The 17,229-nt window shown below is 39.2% G+C and overlaps 1 protein-coding gene across 8 annotated transcripts in view; it reads left to right on the top strand.

The window, feature by feature from the left end:
- The first annotated feature begins 5,767 nt into the window (after positions 1-5,767).
- Positions 5,768-17,229, top strand: part of caskin1 (CASK interacting protein 1) — a 144,105-nt gene continuing 132,643 nt past the window's right edge. For all 8 annotated transcript variants that reach the window (XM_041817028.1, XM_041817030.1, XM_041817032.1 and 5 more), the window contains exon 1: positions 5,768-6,510. In XM_041817028.1, the coding sequence (XP_041672962.1) occupies positions 6,417-6,510 (94 nt within the window). In that variant the 5' untranslated portion in view covers positions 5,768-6,416. The remainder of the gene's footprint in view (positions 6,511-17,229) is intronic.

Raw genomic sequence — 17,229 nt, forward strand, 5'->3', positions numbered from 1 at the left:
TATTCCTTGCTTCATCTGTTATAGCGGAATTTATGCTAGTTCATAATTATTATAGAAAACACTTGATTATAAATAAAGGTATGGAAGGGGGAAAAAATAGCAGGGCATGTGAGGTGTATGATATATAAAAGGCCACTTGAGGGCAGTGTGCTTTTCTGAATGCTTCATGCAGCGTCTCCTGTATAGTATTGCTTAATGAAGTGAAGTTTGAAATACTATTAAAATCTGGATATTTTACAAAATGCACACATAAAAACGCTATTTTCTATTTTGATTTTTCATTATTAAAATGCCAGATATTGGTCAGGTTGACTAAGTGAGATTCTTTAATTTCAAATAGAGAGATTATGAACAAATATAGTACATATATTTGTCAGAAGGTTACACTAAAAAGGTAAAGCTGTTACTGATGTTTCATGACATTACTTTCTCCACTGTCACTACCATCCATTAAATATGTATCACAAGGGTTCCTCTCTCGCACACCCATGCACAGATGGAGAGAGATGGAAAACAGTCTGAGTGTGATAAATACAGCTAAGGTGCTCATGAATCAACAGTTTCCTCCCCTGGAGGTGTATTGAATCCTGTCTCAAACCAGCTGTCTCTGACTAACAATACAAGGAAGAGCTCACACAGCTGCAGGTTAAACCTCGAAAAAATAAGAATTGATACGTCCAGAACTAAAGTTAACACACCTCTAAGGTGGCAAGCAGCTTCTACATTAACAGAAACAGATTTATAAATAAGCCTGCACAACCATATGGGCTACTCTTCAGCGTTCTTACATAACTAACTGGATATGTGGAGGAGGGAGAGAGCAGCATCCAGGCACTGCACACTGCCCACACACACACACACACACACACACACTAGAGTAGAGAGTTAAAAACTGTAGGAGGTTGAATAGAGTAAGAAGACGAGTTGAATGTTGCAGTTAGAAGTTAAGTTTAAATTCACTGTATGTGCACATATGTTTAAGATACCGGTATGCTCATCCTTAAAGTGGAATAAATATTACAAAGATGAAACTATTTGCACACTGACATGTGCATCATCTAAAATGGAATTTACATGAAACCTTTTAGACGATGCACATGCAATCCTGTTTCTAAGTCTAGTGTAAGGCTTTAGTCTGCTGAAAACAGGGGAGTTGTGTCATATTTGTTGCGACCTCAAAAGATGCTCCCTGAGTTAGACAGGCAGCATGCTTCAACTTTCCAAGGAGCACAAGAAACCCCCACATGGATGGATGCATTTATTTCAGTGCGTATTGAAAACAATAAAATTAGTTCAAAAGCAATAATCCATAACATGAATCTAAATATGAGGATGCAACAAGCGTTATGCTATAAAAGAGGAGGCTGGGGTGGTGAAGGTTAACCTTTGCCAGCAGCAGCAGCAGCAGCATGGTGCATCAGCATTAATGCAAGCAGGGATTACTGAAAAGTACTTCATATTTAAATATACCGCTGTGTTGAGAGTAAGAGCTGTGATTGGTCATGGGAGCTGAGAGGCAATAATTGAACTAGCCATCAGCTAATAGTTGGGCATATGACTATTGTGTCCTGCATGAACTAACGCTGAGTGTTATTAACAAGTCTTTTAATGGTAATAAAAAGGCGATACGATCTAATGCGGTATGATACATTACAATATGATGCAATACCAGCAAATGTAATGAGACACCAAATGTTTGGATGCAATGCAATGTGACGTCATGCATTGCATTGTGTGTGTTGCATTGCGTTGAGTTGCAGGGCTGTGCAATATGAAATGATATAGTATGATATAATACAATGCATTATAAGATGACAAATTACATTAGGATAAGATACAATGTAAAGCGACACAACATAATACCAAAAGATGTAATGTGATATCAAATGATTGGATGCAATATTATATGATGCAATGCAATGGGTTGTATGCAGGACACGCGTGAGTTGCAGGCCTGTGCAATACGATAAGATATGATGCAATGTGATGCGATGCTATGCAATGCAATGGGATACAAAACTTGGGGAAATATTTCTGGCACTTAACTGTTGCAAACATGAAACTGCCTCTATGGAAGAATGCATACATAAATTCAATAGGAACAAATAACACTGCATCTTTGTACAGAAAATAGGAATGATATTCGTTTTCTTCAGATTGGCCACATGGAATTTTTTTTGATGATTAGAGTTTATTGCTCTGCACACAAACCCTTTCTTTTCCTTGATAATTTTAAAGTTTGGAAAACAAATTCAAATTTTTAGTTCCCTCAAACCATGAGAATTCTGGCTGTAGAAAATTAATTATTTTCTTTTTTCCTACCCTTCTCTTGATGTTTTCACACAAAACACTTGTAGAATAAAAAATTTTCACCCCAGCTTTTCTCAGATTTTTCCAAGCCAGCCCCCTTTAAAATTTCATGAAGACCTGGTAAGCTGCTTTGTAAATGCAACTAAAAACATCCAGTTAAATTCAACGGAACAAGTAGGGTGACATTTATACTGCAGATCTTGTCATGATGCCTGTAATAAAAGCAACCTCAAGCTCTTTCTGCTTGTTGGTATGATTTTTTCTACTTGTACATTCATACTGTCCTAAAATTACATGACGAATTGATATGACAATTTAAAAATATATATTATCATATAAATCATAGTGTTGGACTCTGGGAGCTCTGCCATCTTTGATTTCCTCAGCCTCTTTTACATCAGAGGGAATGCTTCATGCTCTGAGGAACATGTGTGAAGAAGACAGTCGAAGACATTTTGGGCAGACTGTCCTGAATTTTTCTACTAATTTTTATGAGTGCATGTTTGAAAACCTTTAAACTGTTTGGCCTGCTCTCTCTCTCTTTCACAGTGAGTAGAATTTGCAACAGTAAAAGAGGATTTTCCTTTTTTTGTATTCTTCAAGTATGTATTAGTCTATATTATGCCTTACCCCTGTGATCAGTGATGCAAGATGTTCATTTAATAATAGGTTATTGAAAAGCGCTGCTCTTCTCCAGACCCAAGAACAAGAGAGATGGACATTTACAGAAAGAAAGTGTGTGTGTGTGTGTGGGTGTGGGGGGGTGTGTGTGTGTGTGTGTGGGTGTGTGTGGGTGGGTGGGTGGGTGGGTGTGTGTGGGTGTGTGTGTGTGTGTGTGCTAAAGAATTAAAACTACAGCTGTCCCCTAGCAGTTATACGCCATTTCTGGACAGTGGTGGGTCAAGAAAAAGGGTTGGAGTGGTTTTTGTGGTAGTGGGATTATTATAATTATTTTTTTAATGGTGTAGGTACACTTTTGTAATAAATTTTAGTTGACATAGCCAGTAAAGTGTGTGAGGGTCAAATTGCTGAATAAAATGTTGACCTTTGTTCTTCAGAATCTAAAAATCATATCCAGAGTTATTCCAAATAAGACAAAATCTTTTTAGTTAATCCTTGAGTCAGTAAGGACATCTGTGCAAAGTTTGAGGAAAACCCATCAAACCTTGTTAACATACAGCATTCACAAGAATGGCTCAGACAGATGTAAAGACAATGTAAAGGTGGATAACCAGAAAAATGAAACGCCTCTAGAGGCATTACAATACACAGGTGCAAAAAACTGCAGTTCCTTGTTTGTCCACTTGAGGTTGGCTGCAGAAGTGAGGATTTCTCATTAGCGCCACAGGAAAATGGCTTTTTAAAAACTGCAGTCAACACCTATTTACATCTGTGTAAAAAAAACCAAAAAAAATACTTTAAAGGCTTATTTATTTATTTGAAAAATGAAACATAGAAAACTGTGTCTTGGCTAAATGACCGGTGAATTTAACCATTTTAACTGAATGTAGCTATTGCATTAACATTGTGTAAAAAACACAATCATACGGTCTAACTTTGAAAGATGTAGTTCTGATATTTCAGTGCTGAAAAGGGGGTGAATGTGATGATTGTAGCAACATGTCTTAATATTCACTTTACAGTGTTTGGCCCATGCAAAGAAGTGATTTGGTGTTTTTTATTTTTTCATACAACAATCATAATCAAGGCATTTTATGAGCTGTGTGATGTTAACAAAAACAAGGCATCACGTAAAGGGAGCACTATTAAAACACTGATTTAGATAAAAGAAAAAAAGCAAAGACAAAAGAGGACTGCACATGCAGGTACTCCACCTGTGTAGTTCTGACTATGAGGGCAAGGACCTCTGACTGCTCATATCCCTGATAACAGGAAGTCTTTATCAACATCAAAAACCTTTTAATGTCTGTTCAATGGTACTTAAGGTCATTTCTTTTCTTTTATCCAATGTGAACTGGGTGCAGGTTGTTCTCCATGTATATTGTAACTCATCCATAGATCACATTCACTACTGATACAGCTACTAATTCCTGGTTACTGACACCTGATTTCTTTTGTTTTAATTCAAAATAAACACTGGCACTTATTTTGTTGGCAGCATTTATAATACTTACATTTTTAGCATTTTTATATCATGGCCATCTCTAATGCCTTTTTTTACACTCTGATCACTTATCACAAATGTGAACATTCAATTTTCTTAGCAAATATAACTAAAGGCTTTTAAATTTGATTCAGTAGTCTTATAAATATCTTATATATCTTGGATTTGTTACAGCTGCCGTTGGAGAGTAAGGCACCAAAGGTCATTGCTCAGATTTTTTTCCAGTGATTATTAGTCAGTGACTCTAAATTCTGACAATGTAATGGTAAATATGTAAACTATTTTTTTCATAAAGACAATTTCTAAGCCTGCTTATGTTGTTATGTATCGATTAATTAGATATAAATCCTCATGGAGAGACATTGTTTTGGATTAGTAGCCTACCTGTGTCAACATCAAACATTTTTCAACCCCCATTTCAGGGTATATATATTTAATCAATTTTAATTGTTTCTACATTACAAAAGTTGACTTCTGCCTCTCTTATCTTACATGTATAAATTGCTCTGCAATGTTTTCCTTTATTCAAGTAAAAGTAACATTTTTTTGAGAATATCATGTCCTGCCATTTGCAGCAGCTGTAGACCTGGAAATTACACACTCAAAAAGATGACATTTTTTCCTCTGCAATGTCTGTTCACAGGATTGAGATCAAAGTCCCTAAAAGTTGAAGTGTTTTCAACTGAGCCATGTGAGTAAAAAAATGCTGGGGGGATTTTACACTCAGCGTTAAATTGCAGAACTACATTGGTTTTAAGTGAGCGCAAAAGCAGTGACTGTGGACACAAACCCTCATTTTTGTTCTTCTCTGGGTTTGTCAAATGTCTGTTTTGTGCAAAGTGATGAAGCCAGTGTTGCTGATGTATGCAATTCTTCAGGAAAAGTGTGTGTATGGTGGAGAGCTAGAATTCTTGGCTGCACACCTGTATTAATGGAGGCAGTTGTCTTTAAGTGAAACAGAACAGAAATCACTTGCACTGATGTGAACTGTGATGGAACTGTGATGTGGAAAAATCATAGTAAAACGTACATTCAACTTTCTAAATGAACCAGAGAGATGGATACGTATTCAGTCTTCCTGTTCTTCCTTTGCAGCTGAATAAATCTCTGCAGCTCCTATGAACGCAGAGGGAGAAAGCAATAGAATCAGAGTCAGAGAGATGGAGAAGGAGGCGGGAGAGCACCGCGCTCCTGGTCCGCCCCCTAGTTGCAGCACGAGCCATTTAGCGGTACGAACTGGACCAGCTGTAGAGCGCGCGGGCGCGTGTACGTGCCCCCCTCACTACCCCTGCCCCCACGCGGAGAAAATCATTACCAAATACACAGCCCGAACGCACGCGGAGCTATGGCTGCAGCAGCAGCGGCAGCAGCCCTGGATTGTGTTTACGACGTAGAGCACGAGGGCGGCATAACCTCGGGAGATAAAGACACCGCGCGCACCCGACATTTAAACGCACAATCATTCGGTGTCTGAGCCCGCGAGGCTTCTCGTTACATCAGTCCGTTTGACGTCTCCTTCCCTCCGCGAGGTTCAGGCGCTGTCTTCCGTTCGTCGTTGTGGAGCGCAGCTGCAAGGGAAGGCGAGCAGCCTCCAGATGAGGAGCGCCAGCGGACCTGGAAACCTCTTCATCTTTATCGCAAAAACATCACGCACGCGACGCCAGTGCGCTTTAACTGGATTCTAGAACGACCTGATAAAACCCGTTCAGCCCCCGTGAAGGAGCACGGCACGTATCTAAAGGGGAACCCGAGAATCTCCCTCCATCCCACCCCGTCTTTCCCTCCCTCTCACCCCTCTCTTTTTCTGCCTCCGTCACCCCATCACATGCCAGAGCTGTAGGGGGGTCTCATCTAGTTAGGGACCAGGGGGGAGGAGGGAGGCTGTTCGTGGTCGCGGTGGACGCACCCTCCGCGGCAAGGCTGGGCTGAAGCGCCGCTGTGTCGGAGGATGCTGCGGGAGTAGAGCGGCTCAGAGCGGAAGATGGGGAAGGACCAGGAACTGCTGCAGGCGGTGAAGACCGAGGACCTGCTCACCGTGCAGAAGCTGCTGCAAAGGCCTCGGCCAGGGAAAGCAAGTAAGACAGTTATTTTTTCTGTTCTATTGCTTAGGTGCGTCCAGTAACACAGCTATATGCTTTTGGTGTATGCCTCTGGTTGTTTGAGGACATTTCTCATACTAGCCACCAGGCCTATGATGATGTAAATTTGTGTGCATGGATGTGTGTGTGATTGAGAGGGCGGGATTGAGAGAGAGGAGGGGGTGCATGCATCTGGGTGTATCAGAGAAGATTAGTGGTGTGATTGGAGACTGACAGTCCATCTTGAGACCCCTGTCTTGTGCACTGCAGCAGAGAGAGAGAAAGTGAAAGGGAGGGAGAGGGAGGGGGGGGGGGGGTTGTGTTTTGGAGGGGGATCTGTGTGACCCTGTCTCACACACAAGTGAGAGATGATGCCACTGGCCTTGTGATCTTAAAGGTCCAACATCACCTCCAATAAAAAAACACTACACATGTTTATTCAGGCATTCAGATCCGTGCATGGGTTAAAACAAGAGTAGCTTGTGCCCTTTTATGTTCTGCTTCCTCTGCTGTTTATGACTCTGTGCTCCTCTACTTGTTTAATTTCTGCAGGCAATATAGCAGCACAGTATCCAACAATGTTTTTGCTTCCACAGCCCACTCTAATGTGTGGGCAATACAGAGTGGAGCCAGTGAGGGCTGCAGATAAATCATTCTGTAGAGGCTGTAAGCTGCCACACTGAAACTTTTGCTGAAAAATAACCAGCTAATATAGTTATCACACAGGGACAGATGCTGCAGGTGCACAGCTGCATGAATTGCAATTTCTGCATATGTGATTTAAAATATTAATGCCTCTTCAGAGTGACTAATTGAGTTTTGGATGCATTTTTTTACAACCACATCAGCTGCAGCCCACCATTCATGTGATTGGGTCCTATCATTATCAAATGAATGAATGGTTCCAATAAGGGAGGTTTGCATCATTTGACTTATGCTCTCTAGGAAGCAGGTGGGCTGCATCTGAATTGCAAAAAATGGTATAAATGAAAAATAAAGCTCCTTTTTATGTATTAATTTTGAATAAAAGAGCAAAATCAGAGCAAAATTCATTATAAAAAATGACTGAGACTGAATGTTTTTTAGTCTTGAAATTTCCCTGACCACCCACACAGCTGTTTTCCATTATTTCAGTTAATTAAACTTCTACCTCACCTGCATCAGGCCTTTAATTAAAACTTGTATCACACCAATTAAAGATTTAATAAAGGTTTGACCGGTGTCCTAGTCAAACTAAAAAACACTTTCACCCATCCTCTTAAAATGTAAGACATAAGAAGGAGAACACCTAAGAAGGGTGAATAAATAATCATCCCTCTTTGAGAAAAGTGATTTTATATAGCTTGTATAACTTTCTTAAAATCCCCTGCCTGTTTTTGATGTGATGTGGCAAACATATATTACATCATGTTTTGGTGCTTTCTTTTGACTGAGCTAACCTGAATGCTGTAACGTCGCAGATGGCAAAGCTCACTCTCCAGGACTCTTTGGAGTGCAGCACATGGCCTCAAAACAGTTTGTAGGAATCAGTGGGGTGCACTGCATGCCGGCAGGCGCCAGAATAATGTCTGCAGGCTACAGTGGAGCAGAGCTCATACAGGAAACCCAGAGGATTTAAAATCAGCAGACTGGTCTGGTGCCAAACCCAGATAGTCCTTGATGTTAAAAGCAAGTTGGTGGGGTCTTTGTAATTCAGGTTCAGCCCATAATCGTGTATGTAATACATTGCGTATAAAAACCTGTCAAAAAATGACCTGTACGCTAAAGTTAAGCCCTCTCCAGACTCAAGCTGTTTCAGTACATCAGGTATAGAGGACTGGTAAGCACTTAAAACACAGTTTGCAAAGCAGTCGCCAGTGGGATGGCACGTGTCAGTGAAGGCAGTTTTAAGCATGAAATTCTGCATGTGGAAAAAGGGAATTTCTTTAAAACACATGCTGCTTTATGGTAACGTTTATTAAAAATGTTTTAATTGGCACATACTGCCTGTCCTTTGCTGCTATAATAAGCTACTCCCTGAAGGAAACATTTGTCTAATTAAAAACAGTCAAGTCACAACAACATTTGTGTGCTTTATTCAGGAGTCTGAGCCACAGTGGGACTAAATAACAGAGATGCTTTGCTCTTTTGTTTCTTCATGGTTTATTGAAAGTGCAGAGTCACCTGTTTGGGGAGGCATGATCCCTGTCTGATGTCTAGTTTGGAGACTTTCTGGTTGTGTTGTTACGAATGACTGTCTTTTAACATGACACAACTTTAACATAAGTATTACAACTATGCAACAACTAAAGAGACTATAGCCAATGTCCTTACTGCATGCAAGCGTTACACGTTGCATTGCATCATATAGCATTGCATGCTCACAGTCCATCTGTTATCTGTTAAATATGTAAATGTGAATTTACATGTAAAAATATGACATCTCATGCTTTTACTTAGAAAATCAGAGGTATGGTGCCTCTAACAGCTGTGAGCCACATAGTTTTGTCTCCATGTTAGCACAAGTCAGACGATAAAAAATTCATAAATGGGTATTGAGAATATCCATGCAACACACTCCTCTTTGTAAAACAAGCTAACAAGTTTCGGGAGTGAGAAAAGTGGAAGAAAATTAAGAATATCCTCTGGTGGGACACTCCTGGTGTCTTGTCATCCTTTGTGCAACCTCTTCCCTTGTTACTTGTCCATCTTAATAGGAGTGACAGAGAGAAAATAGGAACAGGGTGACTGGGGATAAACCTGGGGAGCTGCAGTGCATCACTTGCAGAGTGCCAGGATGCTACAAAAGGAAACTCTGTAATCAAACTGATGTAGCTGGCACTTGCTCACATTGCATGCAGTTGGGACTGGGACATGTTGCTACTTGCTACACATGCTGAAGAGGCTATTTTGCAAGGACATTAATATGGTGTGCCTTGAGACGTCAGCTTGCTTTTTGGTGTGCCTTGGGCCAAAAAATTTTGAAAAACATTGATCCAAAGGGAAAACATGTGATTTAGCTATACTATTTCATCTCATAGCTGCAGTTTCTAATATAAACTTCAAACCAAAACACAGGACAAGTCTCACAAAATAAGAGTAATAAAAAGTAAGATTTTTCTTCATAAAAATAGTTATGATACAGTTATTTTTGACTAAGTATTCTGATTGAACAAAAGGTAGTTCATCACTGCTTCTTTGAGAACAACATCGCTGAAACTTTTCACAATGTGTATCACTCTGCCTAATGTAGAGGTTCCTAACATCGTACAGTGTTTGTCCTGATTAATCTAGCTCACTGATTCCCAACCTGGGGTCCGGGACCCCCCAGGGGGGTGCCAAAGATCTTGAGGGGGCGCGAGGCTTTGTCTGCTCTGAGGCTGCCAAAATTAGATTTGCAAATATTGACAAAACCATGTCAAAGCAATTATTAAGTTGTTTATGCATAGGTCTTTTCATAAGAAAAGCATGCATAGGCTTTTCTTAGGTTTTATCAGTGAAACAATTAAAATCTATGTTGATTTTTGACAGCAGTGTGTCAGTTTTTCTTCTCTCTTGGGTCCTGGGGGAGCTCTGCTATCCTTACCTCGCTATTCTCCAAGGGAAAATGGTTGGGAAACCTGATCTAGCTGATACATTTGAATCACAAACAGACCTTTATTAAGCTCACTGCATGATAAATTAAATATAAAGTTACGTCTTCATCCAACTAAGTAGCTGTTCTGTGGTAACCATGGACACGAAACAAAGTTGAAAGAGAGACGTTTTTTTGAACTGTTGTATAAAAGCAATATCATACTCAAAATTACAGCACACCACTGTGAAGCCTTTCTACAACTGAATCACAGCAGTGCTGGTATTCAGTACAGCATCACTCTCTGTTGTGTGGTAATGCCTTTTTGACAGTGTTTACTCTTGTACATTTCTAAAGTAGGATTTTCATTGGCCTAAAGCTACACTGTAATATTATTATTTGAATATATTTTATACTAAAATAAAATGTAAATTTTCGAGTAAAACATCTGAGTGCATCAAATTATAATATAATTGAATCAACACATTTGAGCTGAGATAGCTTCATATTAACTCTGATTTATTTGCTTGTCATTTTTTTTTTTTTTTTAAGATTTATTTTTGGCTTTTTTGCCTTTTATTTGATAGGACAGTGGATAGAGTCGGAAACAGGGGAGAGAGTGGGGAAAGACATGCAGGAAATAGTGCCACGGGCTGGATTTGAACCCGGGTCGCCTGCGTATATGGCATGTGCCTTAACCACTCGACTACTGGCGCGCCTTGCTTGTCATTTTTTTAAGATGTATGTACTGATAATGTGATCTGAAATAAAATAATGAGGCTGTGACATGCATTCATGAAATAACGTTCATGACTTTTTGATCTGGGAGTAAGAATTTTCTCGTAGTATTTCAAAGAAATTCATCCAAAATTCCTCAAACTGAATAAAGTTAGCATGTGGATAAGATCCCTCACCATCAACTGGTGGCCCAGGAGCCACATCAAGTCCTCCAAAGCTTCCTATTTGGCCCCCAGAAGATTATTACATTTAGAAAATTTAAAGAGGAAAACATATTGCATGGCACTGTTTAATTTTTTTTAAGTTAATAAAAAACTTCAACCTTGCAACCTATCAAACAAAAAGCACATGTGTAGTGTTTTTATAAGTTGGCACGGTAAACGCACATTTATCAGTCCATTCTTGCATCAATTTTCCACTAAAGACCCTTTGAGTACATTTTCCCTCCTCAAAGATGAAAAGTAACTTATTTTATTTACTCACATTCCTGTAATTGAGTATTTTTTGGGTACTTGTACCTTTTGCCCTCTCCAGGTATACCTCTCCTACTTGTGTTTCTCGTCATCTTTAATGGAGCAGCATGCATGCCAGAATCAATCATGCATCTGTCATCTAATGACACAAGCTGCCATCACTCCTCAATAAACAATCACTTGTCATCATTGTCAATTCACTGGCAGACTACAGCGTTCTATGGCCACATCTTGGGGTTTTCCCATCTGTAACTTACAGTCGTGGCTGCTTTGAAAGCAGTTCATGAAGGTTTCAAAACACCATCAAGGACGACCCTTGCTTACCTCTGTTTTTGCTTCCTCCCTCTTTCAAATCTTGCCCACTGAAGGGCAAAGACCTGCCTTCTCCAGCCTCACACTTTATTATTCTATCCCTTAAGTAATAGATGGCCAACATGCCATAGAAACAGCTTTGTGTTTAGAGTCATGCTGAGTGAAATTTCATTTGTGGCTGAAACCAGGTTTATGCCAGTTCCTGAAAAACTGAGAGCTTTGGGGGGTAGCCCGCAAAGTGTCTGCAGGACACTGATATTACATGAGGTAGACCATGGTCCAGCCTTTCAGCATAAAAACAAAAACCAAAACCAAACAGGGGAGGTAAAAGCAGCCAGGCAATAATGACAGAGTAGAGCTGAGAGTCCCAGACAAACAGCAGGGAAGTGTACCTGTTTGTCATCCAGCATTTAACACAAAGCTTGCAGGACAGGGCAGTTGTGTGTGTGTGTGTGTGTGTGTGTGTGTGGTAAAGGATAGATGTAGGTCTGTGCAAAGAGGCTTGTGTGCATTTGAAGGAGCAGGTAGGATCCACTTTCATATGTGTCTGTGAGTGTGTGTGTGTGTGTAACTTAAATGGGGTCTGGCAAAGACTTGGTCCTGCTGCAACTCATTTACTCCCACCCAGGCCAGACATACAGTCTGCACGTATTCACCTGCATCACAGATACAGACACACACACATGCAGACACATCTGTTGCCATCTGGAGAGTCGTCATCAGTTTGCTGTCAACGTCCCTCCTGCATACAGCCCTAGACGAGGTCACAAGTGCGTGTTTGTGTACATGGAGCAGGCCTTGAGTGAGACCTGTGGTCTCTGTTTGTTAAAGGGCTGTTTTAGTGTTTGTGTGTCAGTGGGGGCAGAGTAATCAGTATTGATGCTTGTTTATTGTGTGTCTAAAGTCTATGTGTGTGTGTTTGTGCTGAAGGAAGCATTTTGTCTACATGTTTGTTGCATGGGTAGAGTGATTAGGATTCAACCTCTGGCACACTACCCCTCCTCTCTGTTTACTGCCATGTGAGACTGACATATGCTTCCAGCACCACAGAACACTATCTTCCTCCTTCCTTTTCTTTCGTTAAAGCCAAGAGAGATGCTAATGCTCGAGGACCATTCTAGAAACAAACCCCCTGTCTCACTCTGCCCCGTCTCTCTGTGTTGATGTGCAAGGCTGGCAGAGGAGTAGAGCAGATGATTGCATCCACACCAGTGCACATTCACAAAGGAGAAGGCAGGCAGGCAGGCAGAGAGGAAGCTTCACATTCTGATAGCCATAGTCTTCATATTGGTTAACTGCTGTGTCTGAAATGATGTTTTTCTTTGACAGAAACACGGTGAGGAAGCTTCAGTCAGGGCACTCAGTGTGTGCAATAGTGTGTAATATAAGCTACAAGTTTTAAAGTAAAATGTATTTAAAATTTCTATCACATTACTACTGACTATATTAATGTTTTAGTTTCAAATAAGATTGCACAACTATCCGTGCAGCCAGAAACTTAATTTGTGAAAGTGAAAACACAAATTAAAAGCTGAAACTTGTTATATAATCTTTAAACATGGCACATTTAAATATTGAGAAGTCTAGCTTCAACAACCAGTAGAGGAAGAGCATTTCAGAGCCTTTATATTAGCACATTAAGAAAAGAGAGGAAATGCATAACTATGCATTTATTCAGAAAGTAATCAGCAACCCTGCCATCTTTGATGAAGTCACATTCAATAGGCAAAACTAATGATTTCTAGCAAGGTGATTAGCCAAGCCTCCAAACTTCAATTTTGTACTTTACCTTGGTGAAATGTTTTTAGTGGTAATTTATAATCTTCCCAAAAAAATCATCATGTAGCCTATCTCATCCAAGTGAGGCTTAGTTAAGTCTCTGAATGACTGTTTCAGTTTTCGGTAGGAATTCTAAGGCCCCTCACCTAGCTATAGTAAGCACGTATACATACCATACACAGTTCTTGGGAAAGGGTTAAAAGTCAATGCAGGTCAAAGCACATTGAAGACATTGAGCCAGAGTCTGGAGAACAGGAGACAAGCAGCATGACTTAAAAAAAAAACAAAATTTATAAGGCAAAATCAGTGAATCAACTGACATTTGTGACCCATTTAGATCATCACAGACCAGTGCACTTTGATGAATATGATTAGTCATTGATTCAAAATTTGTTTTTTCATGCAGATTTTTGTTCATAGAGATGAATAAATCATCACAAGAAAACACTCCAGTGGAGCTGCCTGTTTAAATACAGAACATTTTACCTAAATATACCAAACCCTGCTGGTGCATGATTGGTCAGCTTGGACAACAAATTTACCACAAATGGAAAACCGAAAGACTTCACATAGAATTAAATCTAAATGTTTAAGTAGAATCTGTGATAAGAGATTTTTTCGAAACATTAATACTATGTTTCATAAAGGTTTATCCTTATATGCACTTCTTTGTTTGCATCAATATTAGAGCCCTGTACTGGGTAGCATACATGCAGACACCCAACGGGTGACCTTTGAAAATGTATAGCTACAGGTTGAAAATGTGATTATATAGGTAAAAATCAATGAATGTGGGTGGGTAGCAGGTGACACCAGCTAAAAGAAGGGAAATCATAGGCTATATGACAATGATTACCATTATTTATACGTCTAAATAAGCAAACACCGTCAGGTATGAGTTATTTTCTCAAAGTTTTGAGGTAATTTTTTTCCCTCTGTTACCTCTTTATTAGCTCATATTTGGACTTGTTCAAATTAATTTTGTCGCACACTGTTTTGAGCTTTATTCTTATACAGTATTAAGCTAATCTGACACGCCAGATGGGTTTGTTTCACACATCCATCTGGAACACCTCTGATAGACAGCGTTTGGGAAAGGGCAGAGCCTTTAGAAAAAACTCGGATGGTAATTGGATGAACGTTCTGTGTGTCACATCTTTACGGGCCAATCAGTGCAACAAAACACGTGACATCGTAGCTGCTACTGAGGTGCCCGTGCGCCGCTACAGAGGAATAAACTCCATAGAGAACAGCATAATGCTAACCATGGCGACTATAGACAGTACACGACTTGTTTTGCTGCTCTTTGTTCTTCTTTTAATGAAGAAATTTTGACAAGTTCTGAAAAAACTGATGCTATAACAGCATCTACACTACTCTCTACCAGCCTCTTGTTGCTGCTTGCTTTATGTCATGACTCTGCCGCAAAAAAAGAAAGTGCTGCCCCTTGACGCTGATTGGTCCTGTCACTTTCTAACTGGGCCCAAACGGTTCAGATGGGAGCTTTGCAAGATGGATTCGCCAGTGAGAAACACGTAAACAGGCGTATCCCTCTGCTTTGCAAGGTTAGTATTTAGCTACATCCTACTAAACAAGTGGGCTGTCATTCTAACAGCATGTATTCATGATGTTTACGTGTTTATGTTAAAGAAATTAGGCAAATTTATTACTGCTCCTATGTGTGCACAACATGCAAAAGTGTAAATATCAGAGAATGTGCAGCTTTATTAAAACATTAATTGTGCAGCAGCTATAAAAGAAAAACCACCAAAACAAAAGAGAATGGCTGCATGTAGCCTGTATATTGAGTTTAATCACCAGCCAAGTCAGGTCACACTCCTCTTTTTTAAAATGTTAATTGTATATACTTCCTGTCCTTTTGTATGAAATTTGTATTCAGTTTTTAATCATGTTGCTAATTCCTATTCAAATTCTATTGTATTTTACCACCTTTCTCCTTTATTGTGCTGCTGCAATGACAAAATTTCCCCTCTGGGAATCAATTAAGTCTTATCTTATCTTATCTTATCTTATCTTATCTTATCTTATCTTATCTTATCTTATCTTATCTAATCTAATCTAATCTAATCTTATCTTATCTTATCTTATCTTATCTTATCTTGTTTTACCTTATCTTATCTTATCTTATCTCATCTCATCTCATCTCATCTCATCTCATCTCATCTCATCTCATCTCATCTTACCTTATCCTATCTTATCTAATCTAATCTTCTTTTCTTATCTTATCTTATCTTATTTTATCTAATCTAATCTAATCTAATCTTATCTTATCTTATCTAATCTTCTTATCTTACCTTATTCTATCTTATCTAATCTAATCTTCTTTTCTTATCTTATCTTATCTTATCTAATCTTTATCTTTTTTTTTATCTTTTCTTATCTTGTCTTATCTTATCTAATCTTTATCTAATCTTCTTATCTTACCTTATCCTATCTTATCTAATCTAATCTTCTTATCTTATCTTATCTTATCTTATCTTTATCTTATTTTTTATCTTTTCTTATCTTGTCTTATCTTATCTTATCTTATTATCTTATCATCATGGGTATAGGCTGATCTGAGTATTAACTGGTGATAGTTGTGGGTAGCAGGTTGGATTTTGGTTCTGAGCCTCACAGTTGCAGGTGAATACGGGTTTGGGTGCAGGACTCTAACACATCACGTGTCGGCCAACTACAAGTCATCTCTCATTAGCTCAGATTTATGTATTTGCTTTAGTTATTTGAATTTATACAACCAAGAAAGTCTCGTAGAGATTAAAAATCTCATTTACAAGAGTGTCCTGGCCACAAAAGGCAGCAGCTTAAATACCAAAGACACAGACATAAAACAACAGAAGAATTACAATCACAAAGATACCAAATCCTGAGTCACAGAGCAGAAAGTGGTCAGTCAAAACAAACACAACCTGATACACCTTCCTTTAAAAAGATTTAAAGAGACCAGCTCCTCATAAGGTCTCGTGTGGGAGAGTCCAGGCTTTAGCAGGATCATACCTTCTTTTTGCCTATTTTAAGACAAACTTTGGGAACGGATAACAAAAGTGAATTTGTGACTGAGTCACAGAGTGAAGACTATAGCTTCCAGCACTTTTCATATGACTCAAATCACACATGTATGAAGGAAGCAGATTAAGTAAAGCTTTGTAAATAAGGATATGCCAATGATTTAGCCTATGTGTGGTCAAAGAAGGCCAAGAACTCGATCATACAGAATACAATGGTGAGTTAAGGACTTTAGATGGATAATGAACCTCAGTGCTCCATGACATCCAAAGATTTAAAAGGAACCCAATATGATCAGACAAGTTCATCCTATTGGACAGATATTTGTATCTCTAATATTAATGTTGAACTCACTAGATATCTGCACTTTAGTAAATTTGAGCTTATAAACTCACCAGGAGGCCTCCATGTTTTGGTCTGCACAGGAAGTGTAACATCACTAGGCCGGAGCGCTCCTCACTGTTCCTACGCAGTAACCAGTTGTTTCAGTCTGGCAGCAGCCGGGGCTGCATCTCACACCCCCTAAAGGGATAAGGGAGCCCCCCCCCCCCCCCGAAATTTTTACAGGAAGATGCTGAGATAACCAGCCATATTCACTAGTAAACACTGTTAACAGTCAAAAATAAACCATAATAGAAACACTGTGAGCTAGTTATTTAAAATTAATGCTTCAAGTTCAATAGATATATTTTTCTATTATTTCTAATGGCAAATTGTACTAAATTTAGCACATATCCAGCTCTATTCAGATTCTATAGTCATTTTTCAGAACATGCATGATGGTCAAACCTCAACTAGGAGTTGTCATAGACAAGATGAAGCACAGATGACTGA

Source organism: Cheilinus undulatus, linkage group 21 (genome assembly GCF_018320785.1).
Source record: "Cheilinus undulatus linkage group 21, ASM1832078v1, whole genome shotgun sequence".
NCBI classification, from domain to species: domain Eukaryota; kingdom Metazoa; phylum Chordata; class Actinopteri; order Labriformes; family Labridae; genus Cheilinus; species Cheilinus undulatus.